At 40.6% G+C, this 23,371-nt stretch overlaps 1 protein-coding gene and 1 long non-coding RNA gene across 5 annotated transcripts in view; both read left to right on the forward strand.

Moving 5' to 3' along the window:
* The window catches only part of pde9a (phosphodiesterase 9A), a 93,345-nt gene that overhangs the window by 52,837 nt on the left and 17,137 nt on the right, over positions 1-23,371 (forward strand). For all 4 annotated transcript variants that reach the window (XM_034573384.1, XM_034573385.1, XM_034573383.1 and 1 more), the window contains 5 exons: positions 13,049-13,133; positions 13,988-14,048; positions 15,961-16,035; positions 21,345-21,431; positions 21,607-21,711. In XM_034573384.1, the coding sequence (XP_034429275.1) occupies positions 13,049-13,133; positions 13,988-14,048; positions 15,961-16,035; positions 21,345-21,431; positions 21,607-21,711 (413 nt within the window). The remainder of the gene's footprint in view (positions 1-13,048; positions 13,134-13,987; positions 14,049-15,960; positions 16,036-21,344; positions 21,432-21,606; positions 21,712-23,371) is intronic.
* On the forward strand, positions 1,719-10,986 carry LOC117754530. The gene is made up of 3 exons (XR_004612453.1): positions 1,719-1,851; positions 7,761-7,765; positions 10,975-10,986. It is a non-coding gene; the product is annotated as an uncharacterized LOC117754530 (long non-coding RNA).

Below are 23,371 nucleotides of genomic sequence, written 5' to 3' on the forward strand. Positions count from 1 at the left end.
GTCTAGTTGTGATTTAATACGCTCAATGAATCGTCAGAAAGGAAGTGTCTAGACCAGTGGTCTCCAACCTTTTCGAGCCCAAGATCACTTTTTAAATCCAAACACAAACTGAGATCTACCCCCCTGTTATCTTCCAAGGAACCCATTTAGGAGGGTCATTTTTTTTTTTTTTGCATTTTCTGTTAAAGGCTGAATGTACGAGCATAAATATACACAGAGAAAGGCAGTTATGCAACTTTATCTATTCAATGAACAATATTCACATTAATATTCATTCATATTTACAGCATCTGTTCAGTGCACAATATTTAGCTTCAGTTCAACACTGCAGCACAATGTTTTTTTTACATGGCCTTTGACTTGAATATGGCCATAAATGTGACTATTTCCTTGTGTGAAAGTAGTCCCTTGTACTCAAATAAATACAAATACTATACAGTTTGAACCTGTGCATATTCTGCTCCTGCAAATATTTCGCAATAAAATCTCCTAGTTAAACAAAAGAATGGATTCCGTCAACAGAAACGCTGGGGTCCTTTTATTTTGAAACGCTTACAGAAAATTTGCAACCACTTATGTTTGTAACATAATTTCAACAGATAAACATTAAAACTCAGCTGAAAGATAATTTTTTCAGTTTATTCTTCTGTAAAACGCAATGTTTATCTGTCTATGACACAAACGTAACACTTCCCAAACCCGTTTCAAAGTAAAAGCACTCCAGCGTTTCACTTTCTGAATCCATTCATCTGTTCTAAGGTTCTAACGGGGCTTTGATTATTATCGACAGACCGGAAGATGTGCGTCTTCTTTCCTTAGTATACTAGTATTTACTTGAGTACATAAACCGACCTGTTTTGAAGGCAATGCAGTAGATAAACCAGCAGCTCCGCCGCCAGCAGCGGACACGCTGCCATGTAAACAACTGACACACAGCTGATCTGCGGCGAAACCGCAGCCAGTGAGTCCAGAGAGTTCGGGGATCGACAGTGAAGACTGCGAGATCGACCGGTAGATCGCGATCGACGGGTTGGCGACCACTGGTCTAGACCATCTACATCTTTAGCTTTTGAGTTATTTAAAGAGTTAATGAAATGGTTAACTTTGGATAATGATATTTCTGGAATGCAAAATATGTGTTTGGTAGCATCAATTGGAATAATATAAATGGTTTTATTTACATTTTGTAAAGTCATTTTTTTAATAGATCAAAAAAGTTATTGAATATGTTAGATAATAACTGCCAGTCTTTGATTCAAATTCCATTTACATTCAGTTCAATATTGATGTATGTCACATGATTGGAGCAGCACAGCTCGAGTTGGCTGCCTGAACTAGCTCGCAGGCGTTGCTCCATTTCAGTCAGACAACTCACGTTCAAACGTTTATTCAAAAGTAGAGCAGGTTTAGTGTTTTGCGTCTAGACTCCGACTTAATCACTCCCCCATATGATTACACAGGAATGATGGGAGTGATGAGCAAATACTTGTAACCCCCAAAAACTGCACAAATTCGGAGCCTGACATATGGATCGGTATCTGCTATGTGCGAGCCATTCACTGCTGCGGTGAGGCCATTCTCTGTAGGCACATCTGTCCGTCGATGGTGAACAGAGGTGCCAATCGATGGGTTGGGAAGCGGTGATGCAGACATTTTGTAACGGAAGATAAGGGGCTGAAAGAAGTATTATTCTTAGCAATGTAAATTAGAGTGCCTTGACAAGATCTATCAGTTTTGGAGTGTTTTAAATATAATGAGTACATGTGCTCTTCTAGTGTTACATCAGAGAGGGTGAGGTCATGCTGGGGATCAAAGGCAAGAGACCTTGTAGTGTATTCACCACACCTGAGAGTGGTGAACAGGACAGCTTCCAGCATAGAATCGATGTATGGTGAGAAACAACCCTGCCTTAGCCTTAACATCAACTTGTGCACCAGTGAAATAGTGACAGGCAGTCTCTGGTCATTGCCTGGAGGACGTGCCTTTTTAAGGCCGTTGAGGATCAGCTGGATGGAGGGATTCTTGAGGAGACTTTGGGAGGCTGGATCTTGACATCTCATATGAAACTGAATGCCTGCTACCATAGCTTTAACACTTTGTGCTTTAAGATTACGGGATTTGAATGAATATACGTTAAAAGCACAAACTATAGACATTTTTGTTGGTAGACTGATGAGGAGGCTGGCACAAAAGGAGGAGTAGAAAAACCAAGCTGAGTCATATGCTTTAATAGTGCTTTTGGCTAAAACAAGTCTCATGTAGCTCGAGGCTGAGTGCAACAGATCCTGCAGGGGCTTGGACGTGTTTAAATGATGATCATCTGATTGAATGGAGGGCATGGAATACTGGAGGGCTTGGCCTGGGGACACATGGCTTTGAACTCCTGAAATTTGAAACGAGAAGGAGCGTCAGTTACACGATTTTGGTGCCCGGAAATATAGATAGCTCGCAAGATAAAATTATTGAGAACGCTCAACCAGGTTAAACGTTGCATGAGATAGTTTATTGTCGATGTTTTTGAGCGGCCCTTAATGATGATTTGATTGACAACCTTCATCTATCGTTTAGGTTTTGGACAGAATAAGCCACTTCTAGTAAGCGATATACGAACGAGCGACCATGTGGAATTATGCGCATTGCAAAATTGAGGTGGCCTAACAGGGATAAAAGATCTCTTTTTATGATAATGGAAGTAGTCGACCGGAATTTGATAGGTGCTCTAATGCGAGACAATTTGTCTTGTGGCAGAGATGCTTGCTTGAGTAAGCCGTCAAGGGTTATGCCGAGAAATTCCAGGCGGGTGGACGGGCCTATGGTTTTCTCTTCTGAGAGAGGAACGCCTAACTCGCTGAAAAGATTCCTAATTGCAGAGATGTTGCGAGCTGGTGGTGATGAGGGAGAGTGTTAAAAATGGAAGGGCTACTTCCCTAAAAATGGAAGGGCTACTGCGGCAACCAAATGTCAATTTAACAGAATAATAAAACTTTGAATGCCATTTAATACAAAAAAGATGCCATTGAGAGGGGTGAAGTGGAAGGACTTTGAAAGCATCTGTAATGTTGGCCTTTCCCAGCCATGCACAGACCCCTGCTAACTTAATCATCTGCATTGAATTGTCTACGGAAGTATAGACTAAAGAAAAGGGTTCTTGGGGAATTAGGCTGTTTATACCAGGAATTGTAGAATTCTGAGGAGCTGAGAGGTCGATGATGAGACGTTTTTTATTTGAATATTTTCTGGTGGCGACGCCTATGGGGCTTACTCCGAAGATGGGAAAGGGGAGTTTTGACAGTGGACCTATCATATATCCTTTTTTAACCTCTTTTGATAGGAGTTCATCTACCACTTCTGGCTCTTTGCATGCAGACTGCAGGTTTTTACAGACATGGGTCACTTTGGGGAGCCAGCATAAACCTGCTAAGAATCTTTGGACTAAGCCGGTGATTAGGTAATTAACAAAACCTCTACTCTGGTGTTTTGACAGAGCCTTAGAGAGAGGGACGTTCACAGGAGTTGATGGATGCTTCACGTTTATTCCCCCGATTTTGCAGGCCGGAGCCTCCTGGGACACACAGAACGTGGGTGACTGTCTGCACACCAACTACAGACATGCATGAATTTACAGTTGGGATATGTACAAACGTTCTCATTGAAGTTGTTGCAAATTGATGACTTATAGCCTGAGAATTGTACCTGTCGCTTTAAAGCAGTGGTCACCAACCTTTTCGAGCCCAAGATCACTTTTTAATTCCAAACGTAAGCCGAGATCTACCACCCTGATATCTTAAAAAAAAAAACACTTAGGAGAGTCATATTTATTATTTTTTGCAATTTGTGTTAAAGGCTGAATGTACAATAAATAAATATACACAAAGAGAGGCAGTTGTGCAACTTTTTCTATTCAATGCACAATATTCAAATTAATATCAATTCATATTTACAATGCACAATATGTAGCTTCTCAGTTCCACAACATGTTCTGCAGAGGAGCTGCTACTGCAGCACAATGTTTTACATATAGGCTTTGATTTGAATATGGCCACAAATACGATTACTGCCTAGTATGAAAGAAGTCCCTTCTACTAAAATAAATACCAGTACTACACAGTATGAAGCCGTGCATCTTCCGCTCCTGCAAATATTTCACAATAAAAAACCCTTTTTAAACAAGGGAATGGATTCCATTAACAGAAACGCTGGAGTGCTTTTATTTTGAAAAGGCATACAGAAATGTTGCAACCATTTGTTTGTGACATAAATTCATCAGAAAAACATTAAAACTCAGGTAAGATCATTTTCTCTGTTTATTCTGCTGTGAACCACAATGTTTATCTGTTTATGACACGTTTCAAAGTGAAAGCACTCCAGCGTTTCACTTTCGGGAATCCACTCATTTGTTCTAACGGGGCTTTGTTATCGACAGACCGAAAGATGCGCATCTTCATACCGTAGAGTCCTGACATTTAGTTTCGTACATAAACCAACTTGTTCTTGAAGGAAATCCAGGAGATAAACAGACAAATGACACACAGCTGATCTGCGGCGCGACTACAGCCAGTGAGTCCAGAGAGTTGGGGGATCGACAGTGAAGACTGGGAGATCGACCGGTAGATCGCGATTGACGGGTTGGTGACCACTGCTTTAAAGGATGGATTAAAGAATTGGATGCTGGATGTTTGACCTGAGGGTGAGATCTTGAGGAAGACATGTCTTGTAGTGCAGTTCTTGGACAGAGTGAGGTGGTGTGGGAGGGATAACCGCAGATGGAGCAGGCTAGGGTTTTCTGGCCAGTAAAATGACGGCTGATTAGGGCCAGGTCGACTACAGACCAATTTAATGTCTGATTAAATTTCTGGATGTACATGGCGGCTTTTGCACAGCAAGATTTATGGTATTCGTAGAAGAGTGATCCACCATATGAGAGTGTGAGGTCTGAAATAATGGCTAAATAAGTGTCAAGTTCCTCTCTGCGTTGTGGATAAACCTCACATATAGTGTCTCTGAAGACATCAAAGGCAATGTTGAATTCAGCCACGGTTCGTGTTTTCTGGGGTCGCTGTCTTTCAGGACAACGGAAAAGTCCCCGCAATCCACGAATCTTTTATCAGCAGTTTCACGAACCAGATAATATAATCTTCACGAGGTTAGCATCATGGCCTGCTAGAATGTGGTTCCTGAGGGAATCAGGAATAGCTGCTGCTGGAGGGAAGAACCTGGAGCCAAGGTTGGGGCTGGGACTGCAGTTCCCAGTGTCCTTTGAGGTGTGACGTCACCTGGAAGTAGGGTTAGGGGGGTAGCAGAGGATGGCCCGGGATTATTGACATTGCACGTGGGAAAGGCTAAGGTTTGAATTCTTGTATTTATAACATTTAGAGATGATTTCATTTCAAGTAGAGTGGACAGGATGGATGCTTCGGCGGATGAACCGTGTTCTGGTGTCTTCTGCTTTTTTGATGGAATATTGTCTGCAGTTCTAAGAGAGGATGGTGGAGCACAGCTCTTCTTTGCTAGAGCTTTGCCTTTACCTTTTGGAGGAGCGCTGACTGGATTGTCGGTGTTTGAGCTGCGGTGTGATTCGTCATTCGGGTTATCTTGAATCAGAAGGTAGTCGAAGAGTTCCTCATGGTTGAGGCCAGCTGGAACTGAAATCTTACGAGCATACAACTCTTCCAAGATGCGATGGATGGGCCACCCGACAAGATGTTTGCGGGTGATGCGGGAGCTTCGCCGCTGACGTTGGGTTTCAGAATTGTTCTTGGATTGGACCTCGACGGAGTGAGCCTGGGTTTCTGGGCTGAATCCGACGTCTTCCTCTGAGGACCGAGCCTCATTCTCTGAATCAGAGATGGCAAAAGACATGGTGATCGACAGAGCCAGGAGGTAGGATAACAATCGCATGAGTAGCTATGCTGAGACGCTAGGCAATTGGCCGCGATACTGCAAATGAGCTAGGAAGCATAGAGAGTGATGGGAATTTCCCTCTGCTTAAATAGACCGCCTAATAAGGTGGGTGTGTACTATAGATGATTGTGGAGAGTGAGGTATGTCACATGATTGGAGCAGCGCAGCTCGAGTTGGCTGCCTGAACTAGCTTGCAGGCATCGCTCCATGTATGATCCTTATCATTTGCTCTGACACCATGATTTGAATCACTAGTGTTCTTTGATGAAATTATGGAAAATATTGCACTAGACACATTCATCTTTACTTGTTGTTCTGTGAGCTAATACATTATTGGATGGTTAATCCACAATTAGATATTTGATGGCCACACCACTGATGTGTGTGACTCCAACTTAAACTTGCCGTTTCTGCTGGCGTCCAGCTTGCAGTTCAGTCTCAGCTCGGCTCTGCCTCTCATAAGTCTCTTTGTCTCTCCCATGTGCCTTACATGAGGAAAGTGGCATCAAACAAATAGAAGAAACAAACAAAGTTGTCAAGAGAGTTTGTGGTCTGGGAGCTGTAAACAAAATCACCTGATCTAAGCAGCAGAGGTAATACTTTCCTTTGTCTGCAGCACCCGGCTGCACCACCTCTCACCTTAATTAAGCAGAGGATTTGTTGCTGTTGTGAACACATCTGCTGTATGTGTGAAAGGCAAACTGCGAATAAAGTAAGTAGCAAATTCTCCGGATTTTACCCGGATGTCATGTCTGAAAACAGCTTTAGGAACTTTTGGCACCATTGAGGATGAGTCCTAGTGGTAGGACCCTTTATTAATATGACCTGAGATGGACAAGTATTGTCAACTCCAAACATCACACTGATCAAAAGTCTGCAGATCGTCATTTGTTCCACAAATGGTCTTGACCAGTCTGAAGCTGGCAGCTATTCACCTCAGCCAGGGTGTTTTACACAAGAAGAGACCATTTACAGAAGTGCACTTAAGATACAGAAAACACAAGTAAATACCAAAATATTGCACATCTCACTATGGCTGCTCGATTGTAGCAAAAATCATAATCAAGATTATTTTGGTCAATATTGTAATCATGATTATTTAACATGATTACTCATTGATAGAATGACTATACTGTGTGAGCAGGAAAGAACTTCTCTCCTGTCTGTATGTGTGTCTACATGTCTCAGTCAGTCCTCACACAAACAGATGATTTATTTAGTTATTAATTGATGGAGTCGGATCATTAAACCTGATCGCTCCAGTTACTTTAACCCTGATATCCTGGCTGTGCGCATCACGTTACGTCTCGTGTTGTGTGTGGCAGGTGAACTGCTTGCATGCAAAATGTTGGACATTTTTTCGATGTGTCAAAATAACGTGTTTTATAAACTAGAGCGAATCAAACAAGCACAAAGTAAATTTCAAGTACTGTACAAATCACTTCTGATTAGTCTTGTGTTGTTAGTGTTAGTGTAAAGTGAGCACAGGTCAGTGGGAGGAGGGAGGACATGGGGCATGGTAATACAGTAAGGTATAAGGATACCTGGCCTAAATTAACAGCAGTGACAATAATTTTGCAGTGGTGGGTCGCTCTACTTTCCAGGAATTTAGTTGAGCCCAACTTTTATATGACGGAATTCAGTCATTATACCAGAAACCTCACATTGCAGTGCCGCTGTAGGCACACAGCAGACTGTGTGAACAGACGACCACGACACGCAGCAAAACCGGCTGTGCCTCTCAAGCAGGCAGTGTGACCCTGGCGTCATTTGGCAAGACAAAAGGAGAGCCTCATTGCAAATAGAAACGGGGGATAATACTTGTTTTATGTCGATTACTTTGTTTTCATAATTGTTAGAAGCCGTACTCGTAATTGAGATAAAATTAATTGCCCAGCCCGACATCTGACAACGTCAAATATCTATGTAATAACACAATGGAACCATGAACATCACGGTTCTGAGATAATTAAAATATTGGCTACACAAATAGAATTTCCCTTTATCTAATTATTAGCATGTTTGTTTCTAAACATGACTAAAAGTGTATAGCTGCTCTGTACTTGACAACTCTAGGAGTATAAGGTTTACCATGTTAACCATATTACCTTAGCCTGTTATTATGCTAATATTTACTAAAGCAATAATGTGTGCATAAGTTTTGTAGGTATTTGTTCATCAACCAAAGATTTAGGAAAGTAATTTACCATATATGACGGCACTAGATTTTCCTTTTTTACATTTCTCTCAAAATCACAAAAGGTGGTGCTAGAAGGAGAGTCACATGATAATCAAGTCAATAGGGGACTATGAATGTTTACACAAATCTATCAGTGTCAGTCTAATTTGTGGACCAAGTCACAAATATTAACATGCCTAGAACTGTGTTAATAGTGTGGATAATGACATTTCTATATTTGATTGTTTAATAGGTTGTAAGCCTTTAACAAAGGGTGTATTTCATTTGTTCACTTGAACAATACTTAAAGGGGACATTGTATGCCCATTTTACCACAAGTTGATATGGTTCCTTGGGGTCTTAATGAAATGTCTGTAACATACTTTGGTCAAAAATACCACAAGGATCATTTAAAACAGCACCCTTTTTACCCTGTATAAAACAGCCCTCCACAGAGTGACCTGTTTTGAGTGCCTGTTCCTTTAAATGCTAATGAGCCAGCTCCCCCCTCCCCCCTCTCCCCCCATGATTTTAAACGATATAAATTACATATTTTATATGATATAAATTATCAAATATGCATCCCATACTTTGTATTCCCCTTCTGTTGTCCTGGAGTTTTAATTTTCCCAATCACATAATTAAATGTCCCCCTCTGCCCATCCACTACAAGCACACAAGCAGACAGACAGAGAGAGAAAGAGAGGGGTGGGGGGGGGGGGCTATGAAGACCATCATTTACCCCCGAACCCCGACATTCAACGGGTACAACAACAAGCGGAGAAAGCAGAATCGCGGGCTGACCAGCGCGGAGAAATGCTCGTCCCGTGTGAACAGCCAGGCGGCTGCGCGCTTGGGAACGGCGCTGCGCTGCCTCGCAGCCTCGCTGCGTCCGGTGTAAACCCGGCGTAACGAGTGTGGGGGGGCGGGAGGGATGAGGTGGGTGGTGGGCCAAGGCCATGTAGGGAGACTTCCAGTGTATTGTTACGACACAATACACAGGAAGCTCAATCGAGTCACTCAAGCATGACGTTTCTGACTTAGAGGAACCATAACAAAACGCGCAAGTGTTTTTTTTCCAGAGTTTTTGGGTTGGTAGACATGCCAGATACCCAAATTAACGTGTAGAAGCACTAACAAAGTGGAATTTGCATGATATGTCCTCTGTAAGTGTATCAAAAAGGACACTACTGAAATATTACCAATGCAATTTGTATTATGAATATTTTTTTAATAAAATAAATACAAAATTAGCACTGCATTGACAACATTTTATTAGAAGTTACTTGAGATTACTTGTAACTTGAATTAGTTTGGGATATCTTCAAATATTTTGACTTGAGATGAATCCTGCAGGAAATTCTTTTTTTTTCTTATTCTAATTTCAAGTACAGCAAATCAGAATGCATCATTATATCCTCACTATGATATTTCACAAATTCACTTGACAACATATCTTTCATAAGTAAGACTGAGGATGATATTTTTCAGAACCCACTCTCCCTGACTGGCTGTACCATAGTAGCAGTTTCAGATCTGACGCGCATAGTCACTTTACACAAGCATGCCATTTGCCTGGATACCTGGTTGCTACAGCAACATCATGGAACCCACATGCATCTCCATCTTCTCTTTGCTTTTGTCGCCATGGTCACAGATTCTAATGGGAGCTGGAGTGTTGAGCTGACTCTTTCTGATTCAGAGAGGGGTGGATTATGAAAGAGAGGAGGATAGGACCTAAATGGTCTGTATTGTTTCTATTTTTATAGTGCTTTTCTAGTTCTAATGAATACTCAAAGTGCTTAACAGCACAATTATACATTTACCCATTCCCACACACATTCATACAGTCCATCTATGTGCGCACTGTCTCTATGAGAAGGGGGAAATTTGGGGTTCAGTATCTTGCCCAAGGACACTCCGGCATGCGGAAAGGGGAAAACTGGGACCCAACCACCGATCTCGATAGATGAGGATATATTATCAGTTAAAACATGTGAAAGTCCAAAAGCTTCTGATAGCAGCTGCAGGTCAGCACAGATATACTTGTATTTTACTATTAGCCAGTGTAGCTGGTTTTGTTCTTCATCTGGTAAATTTGTAATTTTTAAATGTTGAAATCTCATTTTAGTGCTTTCCTTCAACTTCTAAAGACACAGAGAGATGAAGGAGGTGTATGTGAAGGTTAAAAGCTAACCTTTTGCAGCTCCCTAACTCTATATTTCTGAAGCCCAGCTCATCTAAAGAATTTGATTCCAATCCCTTCTGTAACTTAACTCTGCCCAAATATTCCAACTCTTATTGAACTACTTTTTACCGTAAGTTTAACAAATATCCTGGGAAGGACTTCCATTCAGCGCTCCCGCCTACTTCCCCGTTTCTAGCCTGATCTGCAAAGATATGTATACTGGGGCAAGGAAAGGTTAATTAAACCCTTGAGGAATCTTCTTTGTCTAATTTATGAGTCATTCCACAGCTTCTTTGTTTGGTCAAGGCCTGGGCTCCAAAAGGTGGATTTTCTTAATTTGAAGTCATGTAGTAGATTTACTATCGTGTTTCGGGTCATTGACCTGCTACATCACCACCTTCTACTTCATCGTCAGCTAGTGCAGGGGTTCCCAAAGTGGGGGTCGCGAGACCCAGAGGGGGGGGTCGCGAGATGCCATCCAAAAAACAAATACAATTTTTAAATAATTTTAAATGGAATATTTAACCCACTATTGTATAAATATATATCAGTTTTTTCCTTTTTCTTTGTTGACCCATGAGGTTATTACGACACGGATTAGCGGAATGAGCGAGAGGTACAAAGCAAAAAGAAAGTCCTTACTAAACAGACAATCCCAGCCGAAGCTCAAAGGGCATCATATTAGGTGGCATATTTAATTGCACAGGCAAAAAAGCCACACATAATCGGCGAAACATTAATTAAACCCGCTGCTGTAGCTATAAATCTGGCCATGCATGGGGATAAATTAGCCCGTGATCTGGAATCAGTGCCGCTGTCTAACGGGACTATTGCCCGGTGCATCACCGACATGGCCCAGGACATAAAGTGCCAGCTGGTGGATAGAGTTAAGAAAGGGAAATATGCTTTACAGTTAGATGAATCCACAGATATATTAAACTCTGCCCAGCTGCTTGTTTTCATCAGATACAGTTTTGACGGAAAACGTAATGCTGTTTTGCTTCCCGCTGGAGGGGACGTGCACAGGTGTGGACATTTTTACAAAACTAAAAGAAGAGGGACTATCTTCGGAAAACTGTATTGGTGTGTGTACGGACAGGGCTGGAGCGATGCTGGGGAAAAAGGCAGGACTGAAAGCGAGTGTCTTACAAGTGGCGCCGCACGTAAATCCCACACACTGTATTATTCACAGAGAATCTCTTGCAAGCAAAACACTTGAACCAGAGCTTAAACATATTCTTGACATTGCGATAAAAATGGTCAACTACATAAAAACACGTCCACTCAATATCAGACTTGCTCTTGCGGGGAAATGTGCTGAGCCGCCTGCGTGAGCTGCGGGACGAGGTGCGCATATTTCTGATCGAGCATGGATCCCAGCTCGCTGACCACCTCACTGACCCTGACTGGTTAACAAGGCTGTGCGAAAAGACTTTCTCAGCCCTGACATACATAAAGAATAAATAGAGAGTGCAGCTAAACGTGGAGAATGATCTCCGAGTCGCCGTCTCCAAAATAAAGCAGAGAATGGACTTGCTCTGCTCCATGCATATTGCCCACCTATCTCATTTGTGAGTTTAAGAAATGAAAGTAATGTGTAGGCTAAAATAAATAACCCTAAGGTTTTTGCACATGGCAGCAATAAGGTGTCTGCTGCTCGTTATGCATACAGACGCACACAGACAAACACAGACATCACCTGCGCACTTTTTTCATGAAAAGGGGAAAAAGGGTCCTCTTTGAGGTGCTGTTTGAAGTCCAGTGAAGCGGTCTTGCTGGTTGTGGCTCCTGTGGTTGTGCATCTACTGGTCAGACTTTGTGTCGTGGCCAATTGCTCGTGCTGAAGTTCTTAGGCAGGCTCTCGTGTTGCTGCCTTTTGGAAGGTTTTAGCAGTCTGCTTCAGGCCGGCCTACATGTAGGTGGAAAGAGGTTGGGTAGGGAGAGGGGTCCCTGGCTGGTTGAGCAGAGCTGAGAAGTCAGAAGAAAAGAGAGACACCCACCTCTCCTCCAGGAGAGTAGAAAGAGAGAGAAAAGAGGGGGAACTGGGCTTTTAGGTTGAAAGTTGTGTCCTGGGGCAGGTTTAACACCTAGGTGTGAAGATGAAGCACTCTGGGAGACTGAGTTCTGGAAGCTCTACTTTGTCTCCAGAACAAAGAAGACAGGTGGGCAGGCTTTGGCTACACATGTAGGCCAAACTACTGTTCACAAATAGTAGGTTCCAACACCAATTTTTGTACATGTTGGTCAATCCTGGTGCTAGGGCTGCTCTTTAGGGGCGCTGTTCAGCTATTTGGCCACACCAATTCCTTAAAACCATATGAATGTCTTCGGGGGGCTGTTGTTATACACATGTAGTTTGAGAGATTGAACAATGTACACTGAAGTTACAGCAATTTCCTCTGTCACAAGAAGCCAAAAAGTAGTTATTGCAAGTTTAAATCCATTTTTCCCCTCTTACTTGTTAAATTACTTTTATTTACTTTATATATATACTTTTATGCGGTGATGGGTACAGACATGTGCTTCTTGATTTTTTTATTGATTACATTTCTGACCAACAAAATGACTCTACATTAAATGTCACAAAAATTAAAAATCTGTTAGAGGCCAGTAGCTATATATGAGACCAACCCATCTATCAATAAGATCAGTTTAATAAATACAATAATTAAATGCCCCATTACTTTAAACAAAGACTAAAACATTTTTGTTTGAAACAATAGGTCTAATAAGGTTTTAACATTTAACATCATTTAACATGACATTGTATTTGCCTACAGTGGAGGGCATGAAGGTGGTGGAGATTGAGAAATGTCGCAAAGACATCAAGAAACTCCGTGAAGAGATGGCATCAAGACACAACAGGTGACAGCTACAACAGTAACAATTGGTAAATGGTCTGTATTTATATCGTGCTTTTCTTGTCTTGACCACTCAAATCACTTTACAGTACATTTAGCCATTCACCCATTCATAAACACAGTCATACAAAATGGGGTGTCAGGGGCTTGCCTAAGGACACATAAGTATAATGAATGGAGGAACCAGGGATCGAGCCGCCAACCTTCTGGTCACCTGGATTACCCGGTCTACTTCCTGTGCCACCCTCTGTGGCTAGTCTCGGCCCAATAATGCCTAGATCCTCACTTTTATTGCAGCTCATGCTTCTATTGAGCAGCAGAGTGTTGTCAGGACATCTGCATTACATTGAGCATCACCCTACTCTAAATGCCAACATGCACAGTGGTTAGTAATTCATTAGAATGTAATTTCCATGTTACTGCAGTAGTAGCAGAAATAGTAGTAGCTACTGTATTATTGGCATGGGTTCAAAGACAGAAAATTTGATAATTACAAAATTATTTAAGTAATTTATTAAGGTAGCATTTCAAAGGTTATTTCTTTAAATCAGTGATGTCCCATGTGGAAATACAGTATATCACAATGTTATGATAATAAAGATAATTCAGTAATTGACAGATAAAAATGACAACAATCAGTAGTTAGGTGTCACTTGTAGTTCTAGCATTAAACCTTAATAGCAGCTGTTGTTACAATGGGAATAGTAACAGACTGCTGAAAGATCATTGTTAGAAGATCTATTTTGGAAATGAAGGTCATTTAACAGACTTTGGATCTTATACAGTATATACACAGTATGAAATGTTATTATTTACTCTTGTTTTTTTTCCTAATATGAAGCTGTTTTCTCTTAATAGTAACTTCCTGGAAGACAATAAGAAGCTGACTCCTCGTAGAGATGTGCCCTCCTATCCCAAGGTAAGGCTTTCCTAGAAAGTCTCCACTGCACAATAAGCCTCATGCAAGACCATTTTTCCGTTCTTATCTAAAAAATGTCTTAAAATGTTTTGTAAAGCTACTTTGAAGGAACATGACAACAGTTCTAACTTCAGAAAAGTCTGTAAATGCATAAACATGAACAATGCGACCTTTGTGTATTTGAGCAAACATACACAAGAATAGCACATAGAATAGTGTAAAATAAAGTTTCTGGGCTTTTACTATCCGTAATTACTTGAAGGAGGTCAGTAGGGACCCTCAAAGTATGAAAACAGTCACTCCGCTGACTTTTTCGCTCCATTCTAACAAATATGTTATCGAAACGTCTCGTTTCGTACTTCCTCCTCCGTATGAGTCATACGGGATCGCACTCCTCTCTCAGCCCCACAGCCGGTACCAGTCCAGCATCTGAACCCACCACCACCCCTCCACACCGAACGCGACACCAAGGAGACTTGTTGCTGAGCTAGCAGCTTGTTAGCTACCATAGACTAACCACAAAAGACTAATCAACACTGAAGAAACACTGCAGCGTGGAGGGATGCAAGGAAGAGAATGTGTTTCCGTGCACTTTCCTCCTAAGACGAATGCTGTTCGAGGCCAGCGGCTACGCTTTATTTCTTCTGACGTGCCGTGGCGCTGTGCTCAGTACGGAGTAACATAGACATTACTCTGTATTGAAACTCCATTGTGAAACTCCGTACTGTAACTCGGGACGATACTTCTACATTGGCCGACTGTCCTGCTAAAACTTGAACAAACATGAGGACGGTGTAACTTACCGTTCAGAAACATCCTGTCGTAACCGACTGTAAATATGTGGCTGGTCTGCTATAGCGGTATCCAAACTTAGCGTGACTTTCAGCTGTGTTTACAGCCAGAGATCGTTAAATGCGCCAGAATGAGACCGGTGATAGGCCTGGTCGCGTGTCACTCAAAGTGCAGTCAGCCAATCAGAGGAGGGACTCAAGAGGCAGGCGAAAACAGCCTGTTCTGTCTGCAGCTCCAGAGAGAAGCAGAAGAGAGGACATGGAAATACACATTGCAGCAGTTTTTGCGACTTTAAACCAGTGATATATCATCTTAAAGGTACGAATACCTCAAATTAAATCCCAGAAAGGTGTAAAATATGGGGCCTTTAAGGCCTCAATGTTACAGTGTTACCTTTAGTTTTTATCAGCATCAGTAGTGGAATTAAGGGACCTGCTTAAGCAGTGTTGTCATTTGCCACCAGCTATGTTAAGGAACATCCAGAACACCGATTTTGCGCTTCACCATGGTACGAGTGCACATATGATTCTCATTGTATGAGCACTTCTATCTTGTATGTGACTTAACAAGGGGTATCATGAGCCAAAGAGCTTCAGTCTGCGCTATTACACAGAATAATGTCAACATAATTATGAGGTATAATTTATATGGAATAAACAATCCATTAGTGACATTTTTTGTTAGAATAACAGCAGATTAATTTCATGTCACTCCTAGGACAGGACTACAATATATGTAAATTGTGTTGGTACTTGAAAGAAAGTTAAAAATACGAGAAACTTAAGCCGTTTTCAGACATGACCTGTCGGGTCAAAATTATGGTGGTTTCAATCTAGTTAAGCTAGCCTCCCTAAGTGTTTGTAGAAATATTTACAAGAAAATAAAAAATATATATTTAAATAAAAAAAACACACATCAGCTCTAACGTTACCTCCTCTATAACCAAAGTCAGACTCAGATGGTTGTAGTTCTGGCCAAACACACCAATGAATTCATAAACAATTTACACACAAAGACAAGCTGTATTTTAGACATTTACATTTGCCTGTTAAAAGCTAGTGTTTCCTACAGTATGACTTCCAATGGATATTTGTTAAACTGCAAGCTCTGTTGCCTGCAGTACATGCTGTCACAACAGACCATAGACGCCCTCAAAAAACCCTACTTTGACGTCTGGCTGTGGGAGGCCAATGAGGTAAGACTCACAATTCACAGCTAAACCTGTCTCACCCATAATTCCTCCCTTTCCTCTCTCCCTGTGTCCCATGTCTTCCTGTCTATCCAGCTGCCTGCTCTGTGTGTGTGTTTGTTTGTGTGTAGTACCATCTGTCTAAGGAGACAGTAGAAGCTCTTAGATTTCCTACATTTGATGCTTGGCAGTGGGAACCTAATGAGGTGAGACTTGCTCTGTGATTAATCAATTTATTAATTTTGCATTAAGGACAGGCTAATAATGTTTAATTTTGTTTTATATTTTGTTTTCATTGCTGATTTATCAACTAATTGAGTTATAAAATATCAATTGATGAATATGCTTTTAATAAGTTCTAAATCAGTCAATATTATTTCCTAAGTCAAAAGTCTTTGGTTGAAGTAGGATGTGTTTTTAATTGGAAACTCACATTCTCTGGTTTAAACTTACTGAACAAAAACTGTCTAATGGCAGACATTTTGATTTGTAAATAATGTTAAGAGTGTTTCACCGATTTAGCATCACACTTGTAAAGAACCTGGTGGACTCATAATGGAAGACTTAAAAGGATCAAAATCGATACAGCTGAACTGCCTATATTCACTTTTATTGCACACATTGTTCTTCCTCATAATCTAGTACCTATATTACCCAAAATGCAACTACAATGGGGACAGTTTAGTTAAAAATGCAAGTGTGTTATTCTAGTAGCATAGTAGCGTATGTTTCACTTGTAAATGTATCTTTTAGTATCAGATTTAACAATATTCAATTATTTGTAGTTATTAGTATTTAGTAAATAACAACTTCACTCTCTTTGTTTCAAAATGAAATTGAATATGTGCTACTATAAAAATCTATATTCTGTCTATTTTCTTTTACAGCAAAATCAAACCACACCATATAGACAGGATGTAATATTACATTCTGTATAAAACTAAGGTGTTCACTTCTAATGCGGCCTGATAAAGTGCAGCACTTTATCAGTAACTGATTGATCTATTGCACTTCTGTCTGTCCATCTGGCTCTTTCTGTTTTGTCCCTGTTAATATATATATATATTTTATTATTATTATTTAATTTTTTTCTTACTCTTGTTAAGCCCTATGATACTTACTTGTGATTTGTGGATATGGGCTATACAAATACAATTTGACACATCTGTTTTTTGTGGGAAAAGTTGTTAAAAGTGTCTCCAAAGAGAATGGCATGTGATAAATATTCTCTCTGGCTGACATAAGACTCTGAGAAATGAGCTTACTAGACCACTGCTCATTTCTGCCTGAAGCAAACGTTAACTGCTACTAAGATAACAAAACAAATTTTGTTATCTCCATTACCAACCACTGTCAATTGTCAATTGTACATGAGTTATGTAGGCGCCATAATTTGACAAGGAAGAGGAATGTTTGGAATATACTGTCAGCAATAATGGAGTATCTGAGTAGACATATTGTATATCAAGCAGTCTTGTTGTAATCATAGTCCATGATCAGCAGCCACCACGATCCACCATCATGATCAGATGCCACCATAGTCAATAATCCATCGTCATGATCCACTGCGGCCATCAGGATCCACCATCAACTGCCACCTCGATCATGGTCCACCACCACTATCCACAATCAGCTGCCAACACGATACAGGATCCGCCATTACTATCACGATTAGCCAGCACGATACAGGATGCGCCATTAGGATCACGATCTCTGATTCACGATCCACCATCATAATTCACGATGTGGCTGCAGCTGTGGCCCTGGATCTGCAAACGATAAGGCATAAGGACTCCTGGGAAGAAGTCAAGTCAGGAACATGTATTGATGAGACATTCATTTCTTTAATGTGATAAGGAGGGAGAAGAAGAGAAGCTCCCATGTGTCATGTGTCCCCTGACATTCTAGACCAGGGCTCGGCAACTCGCTGCTCTAGCCCCTCATGTCGCTCTTAACCCCCTCTACAGTGGTTCCGTGTATAGTGTTGTGCATGAACACGTTCATATTTTTCGTGAATGATGAACTGAACGAATCAGTTGAATGAACGTGAGTGAAGGTCACTCACGTTCATTCATCGTCGTATCAGGTCATCATGTGAAATACCAGGAGCGAGCGTGTGTGTGTGCTCCCAGACAGCACAAACACACACAGGCCCCGGGGCTCCGCCCTGCCCACCCCCACTCACTCGCTCAGAGAGACACGCAGTGAGATCAGAGCTCGTTCATGTGAAGCAGCCGGTAAGTGACTTTGTTGAATAACAGTGGAAACAGTGAAAACAAAGAATTTCTCTGGTCACAGCTGCTCAGTGATCATAGTAGAAGTTGCATTTGGTTTGTACCGTGCGGGAGTTTCTCTGTACTCCTCCACTCTGCTCTCACTTTAACTAATAAACACTCATCACTAGTTATCAGGACCGGATCAGTACATTAAGTAACTTAGTGTTGGCTCCAGAGTTTATGAGACTGCATTTAAACATCATGAAAAAGGACTCGTCAACATTTTGTGTTGACGAGACGTGACGACTCAGTGTTAAAATGACCCAAGCAACTATATATAAATATAATGAGAATAAAATTGGGCCTAGCACAGAACCCCGAGGAACACCGAAGTTAACTTTGGTGCGCACATATGACTCTTCATTAATTTGCACAAATTGGAATCGATCTGAAAAATAGGATATAACCCAGGTGAGGCCAGTTCCTTTAATGCCAATTAACTGTTCTAGTAGTCTCTATGATAAAATTTGAAGATCAATAGTGTCGAATGCTGCACTAAGATCTAACAGGACGAGGACAGACGCAAACCCTTGATCTGAAGCTATTAGAAGGTCATTAGTGACTTTTGCCAAGGCTGTCTCCTTGCGATGATGAGCTCTTAACGCTGACTGAAAGTCTTCATATATATTACTTTCCTTGAGAAACTCGCACAGCTGATTGGCTACAACCTTATCAAGGATTTTAGACAGGAAGGGGAGGTTGGATATCGGTCTGTAGTTGGCTAAAACCTCCGGGTCCAGGGTGGTTTTTTTTTTAGAAGGGGTTTGATTACAGCTAGTTTAAAGGACTGTGGTACATATCCTGATGATAATGATAGATTTATTATATTCAGTCAGGTACTATTAATTAGGGGTAGAATTTCTTTAGGTAACTTTGTGGGAATGGGATCTAAGATACAACTTGTGGGTTTAGATGATGAGATTATTGTGGTCAGCCGATCAAGGGTGATCAGAGAGAAGCTGTCTAAATAATTGGTAGAATTCTCAGCTGTTACTGAGATTTCTGTGCTTGATGGTGTATTAGTGCCAATTGAGGGCAGGAGATGGTAGATGTTATTTCTAATAGTTAGAATTTTATCATTAAAGAAGGTCATAAAGATATTGCTATTCAGGGATCGAGGAATACTGGTTCGGTGGAGGTGTGACACTGTCAGCCTGGCTACAGTGCTGAAGAGAAACCTGGCGTAGTTTTATTTTCTTCTATTAGTGTGGAGTAGTAGGCAGCTCTTGCTTTGTGGAGGGCCTTCTTATATGCTTTAACACTATCTTTCCAGGCTAGGAGATTTTCAACACAGTTGTTGGAGCGCCACTTCCTTTCTAGTTTTCTTGACGCTTGTTTTAATTCATGTGTGTTGGAATTATACCAGGGAGCTAATTTACTATGTTTCACACGCTTCTTTTTTAGAGGCGCTATTGAGTCTAATGTTAATCGTAATCAGTTTACAGAGCTATCGACAAGATGGTCAATCTCAATGGAGCGAGGGTTTTTAAAGAATTCGTTGGTTATATCGACGGATAATCCGGGTTTAAATGTAATTGAAATTATTTCTTTAAATTTAGCTACAGCACTATCAGGTAGACATCTAGAAAATGAGTTTTTCATTAATGGTATGTAGTCTGATAATGAAAAATTGAAGGTTATTAAATTATGGTCTCATAGAATTGGATTATGTGGAAGTACTATTAGATGTTCACTTTTGACACCGTATGATAATACAAGGTCAAGTGTGTGGTTACAACAATGAGTGGGTTGGTGTACACACTGACTGAAACCGTATGAGTCTAATACTGACATGAATCATCATTATTGTCAACATGAATATTAAAGTCACCGACAATAATAACTTTAACTATCTGTTTTTATGACTAGGCATGATAAAAACTACAGCAAATATGATTGGCTGTTGGTGTTTCTTGGATTGGTGTGGAAGACTAAGAACAAGACTTTCAAATGAGTTGTAGCTTAGTTTAGGTTTAGGATTAATTGATAGACTGGAGTTCAAAATAGCAGCAACTCCACCTCCTCGGCCAAATTCTCTGGGAATGTGTGAATTTATATGACTGGGGGGAGGAGATTCATTTAGACTGACATATTCATCAGGATGCAGCCAGGTCTCAGTGAGGGACAATAAACCAATATTGTGATCTGAGACTAGTTCATTTACTAAAATAGCCTTTGATGACAGTGATCTTATGTTTAAGAGTCCACATTAAATTATCTTTGTTTGTTGTGTTGTTGCAGAGGTTGTGTTCATTTTCATTTGTTTTTTTGTTTGGAATTCTCACTCTGTTAATGTTTGATTTAAATAATTTAATGTGACGGTGGACAATTAAATTGTGGGGTTGTGGTTGTGTGACTGATCCAAAGGGAGTGCAGAGAAGTGTGTAGGACTGCAGCTCTATATTAATGTATATAACGACTATTGTATATAAGCAATACTTACTTGTCCTATAAATAATTACAACAAAAACAAAGAGAAACTATTGATTTAAAAAAATCATGCCATAGAATTAAAGATACAAAGAAAAAATAGGTATATAAACAAACACATTACATATAACATTTATATAACACATATATTAAAGCTTTTAGAATTGGACAGTTCAATGTTCCATAATAATTTTTAATCCGGAAAGCAGCTCATAGACTGTGGAAGTGCGTCAATAATGGTGAGCAACATAGTGTAGCGACCCTGTCCAGGTTGGTCTGTCAAGCTCCCATGATCTAAGCCAATCAGTGTGTGTAAGGTAGTCACTATGCACACTGCATTAGTGGAGTAAGTGAGCTGGATGGAAGTGTGGGGTTCTCAGTGAGTTTTATTTTGTCTGTGTGTTATGCCTGATAGAGTTTTACCTTACTGCTTAGATATTGTATCAGATCCTCTGTAAAAGTTAGCACTAAATGACCAGCCAGTGCCCTACTATATGCACCTGCGCTACAATATACACTTTTGTTTTTTGTTCATAGCTTTGTATATGGTACCGGAAGATCCCTCACTGCATACAGACACATCACAACTGCTTTCCTTTGTTCTTCCAGATGCTGAGCTGTCTGGAACATATGTACCATGACCTTGGCTTGGTTAAAGACTTCAATATTAACCCCATCACACTCAAGAGATGGCTGGTGAGACCTGGACCACGAAAATTCAAATAGATTTACAGAAACAAAGCAAGAACTTCCAGATTCCTGACCAAAGTTATAATTGCACAACTTCAATGTTTACAATTTTTTGGGATTTATGTGAAAAAACACAGAAAGAAATAATAACCTGTCTCTATTTCTTTCTCTCTCTGTGTAGTTATGCATTCATGACAACTATAGGAATAACGCCTTCCACAATTTCCGTCACTGTTTCTGTGTCACCCAGATGATGTACAGCATGATCTGCCTCTGCAGCTTACAGGTAATCAGCTTCATACAGATGTGACTGCTGTGAGACTTGAGGCTTCACCCAATAATGACTTGAAACTCTACACTTAAAAGCAAAACCTTTAACATGCTAAAATTGGAGGACATAAAAAAAGAAATAAGGCCTTGCATAGCTACACATATATTTAAGTCAAAACACTAATCCCTGTTTAGTACTGTAAAAAGCACGGTTAACACAGTATTGAAACATTAAGATGTTGAAATATTTTAATATAAAGTATGTATGTCAAGACTTTCATGGTCAATGTACTCATCATGAGAATTTCAAAATTATTAACAATGTTGTCAGTCGGGGAGCTTTTTCAGAGTCTGACAAAAATACACCTCTATCTATATATATTTCTGTGTGAGGTTTTGTTTTTAACTGGACCCGAAAGCAGACGCAGAGAGGGATTGGTTGTGAATGAAAAGAGTCTTTTAATGGAGAGCTGCGGCAGGCAGATATCAGGCTGGTGGCTGGCTGAAAGTGAGTAGACGATCCTGTGAGCAGGAGAAGAGGCAGGCGGGTTGGCTCTGGCGAACCTGAGGCACAGGAGAAAATAGCATTAGAATATTCACTAGAAGCATACAATAATAGATTCCACTAGAAGTCAGCGCGGACGAAAGTGTATACCACTGAGGTGACTGACAATATGGCGATGAGTGGAGAGAAGACCGGGGTTATTGTAGAGCTGCTGATTATGTGTTTGAGACCAGGTGTGGAACTCACGCCAGGTGCCAGGAGTGGAGACTGCGCCCACGAACACACACACACATGCACACACAGGAAAGGAGGAGAAAAGGAGGGGAGCATAGAGAACAGGGAAAACACAAGAGTAATGGCCTGAGCCATGACACTGCTTCTTTGAACCAACCTTTTTGTTATCCCCCCGGCATATAATGCGGTGCAATATAGTGATCAGTATACAGTGCTGTCAATCTGTCTATCTGCAATCATTTAGTTTCTAGAGCAGAACTCATAAACCACCAGGAATGATTTTCATGAAACTTCACAGTTATGTGGATCAGGTATTAAATTTGAGTCTTATTGTCTTTTAGTCTCTATATTTGGAGTTTAATGTTTTTTTCCCCCTGTATTTCCATGGCAATACGTTTTACTTGGCTAAGTTGAGAATAGGCACTTAATGCAGAACTCTTTACCAATGATCAGCGGAGAGACATACCATGTTCACAGGGTGTGGATATCACTCAATACCCTAGACCTGCACAGTAATTAAAGACTATATAAGACAAGGATCAGGCTGTTCAGCAGATGGCAGAGGAGTCTTTTCTACATTTGGTGAATTTCCCATTTATTTCTATATATTTCTGTCTGCATGCGAGGCCAAAGAAATTTAGAGACATTTTCATTTCAAAATACCAAATATCAGATATTTTATTTATTATTTATTTTATCTATCAGATGAAAGAAGCTTTTTACCATCCTTCATGTTTAAATCTCTTGTGTAATGGGGGTGTCGTTTGCAGGAGATGCCATATGGGCTCTTTGCCCTATCCTCATATGTCAAGCTTATCAAGTTTTTTAGGCTTAAATGCTCACTCTCAATTGGAAAGTGATTCTGACATTTAAGTCTGTTACCTACTGTATTTCCAGTACTACTTTTATTTTAATTTTTTTTTATCAGAATGACATA

The sequence above is a fragment of the Hippoglossus hippoglossus genome, chromosome 21, assembly GCF_009819705.1.
Source record: "Hippoglossus hippoglossus isolate fHipHip1 chromosome 21, fHipHip1.pri, whole genome shotgun sequence".
Classification (NCBI taxonomy): Eukaryota; Metazoa; Chordata; class Actinopteri; order Pleuronectiformes; family Pleuronectidae; genus Hippoglossus; species Hippoglossus hippoglossus.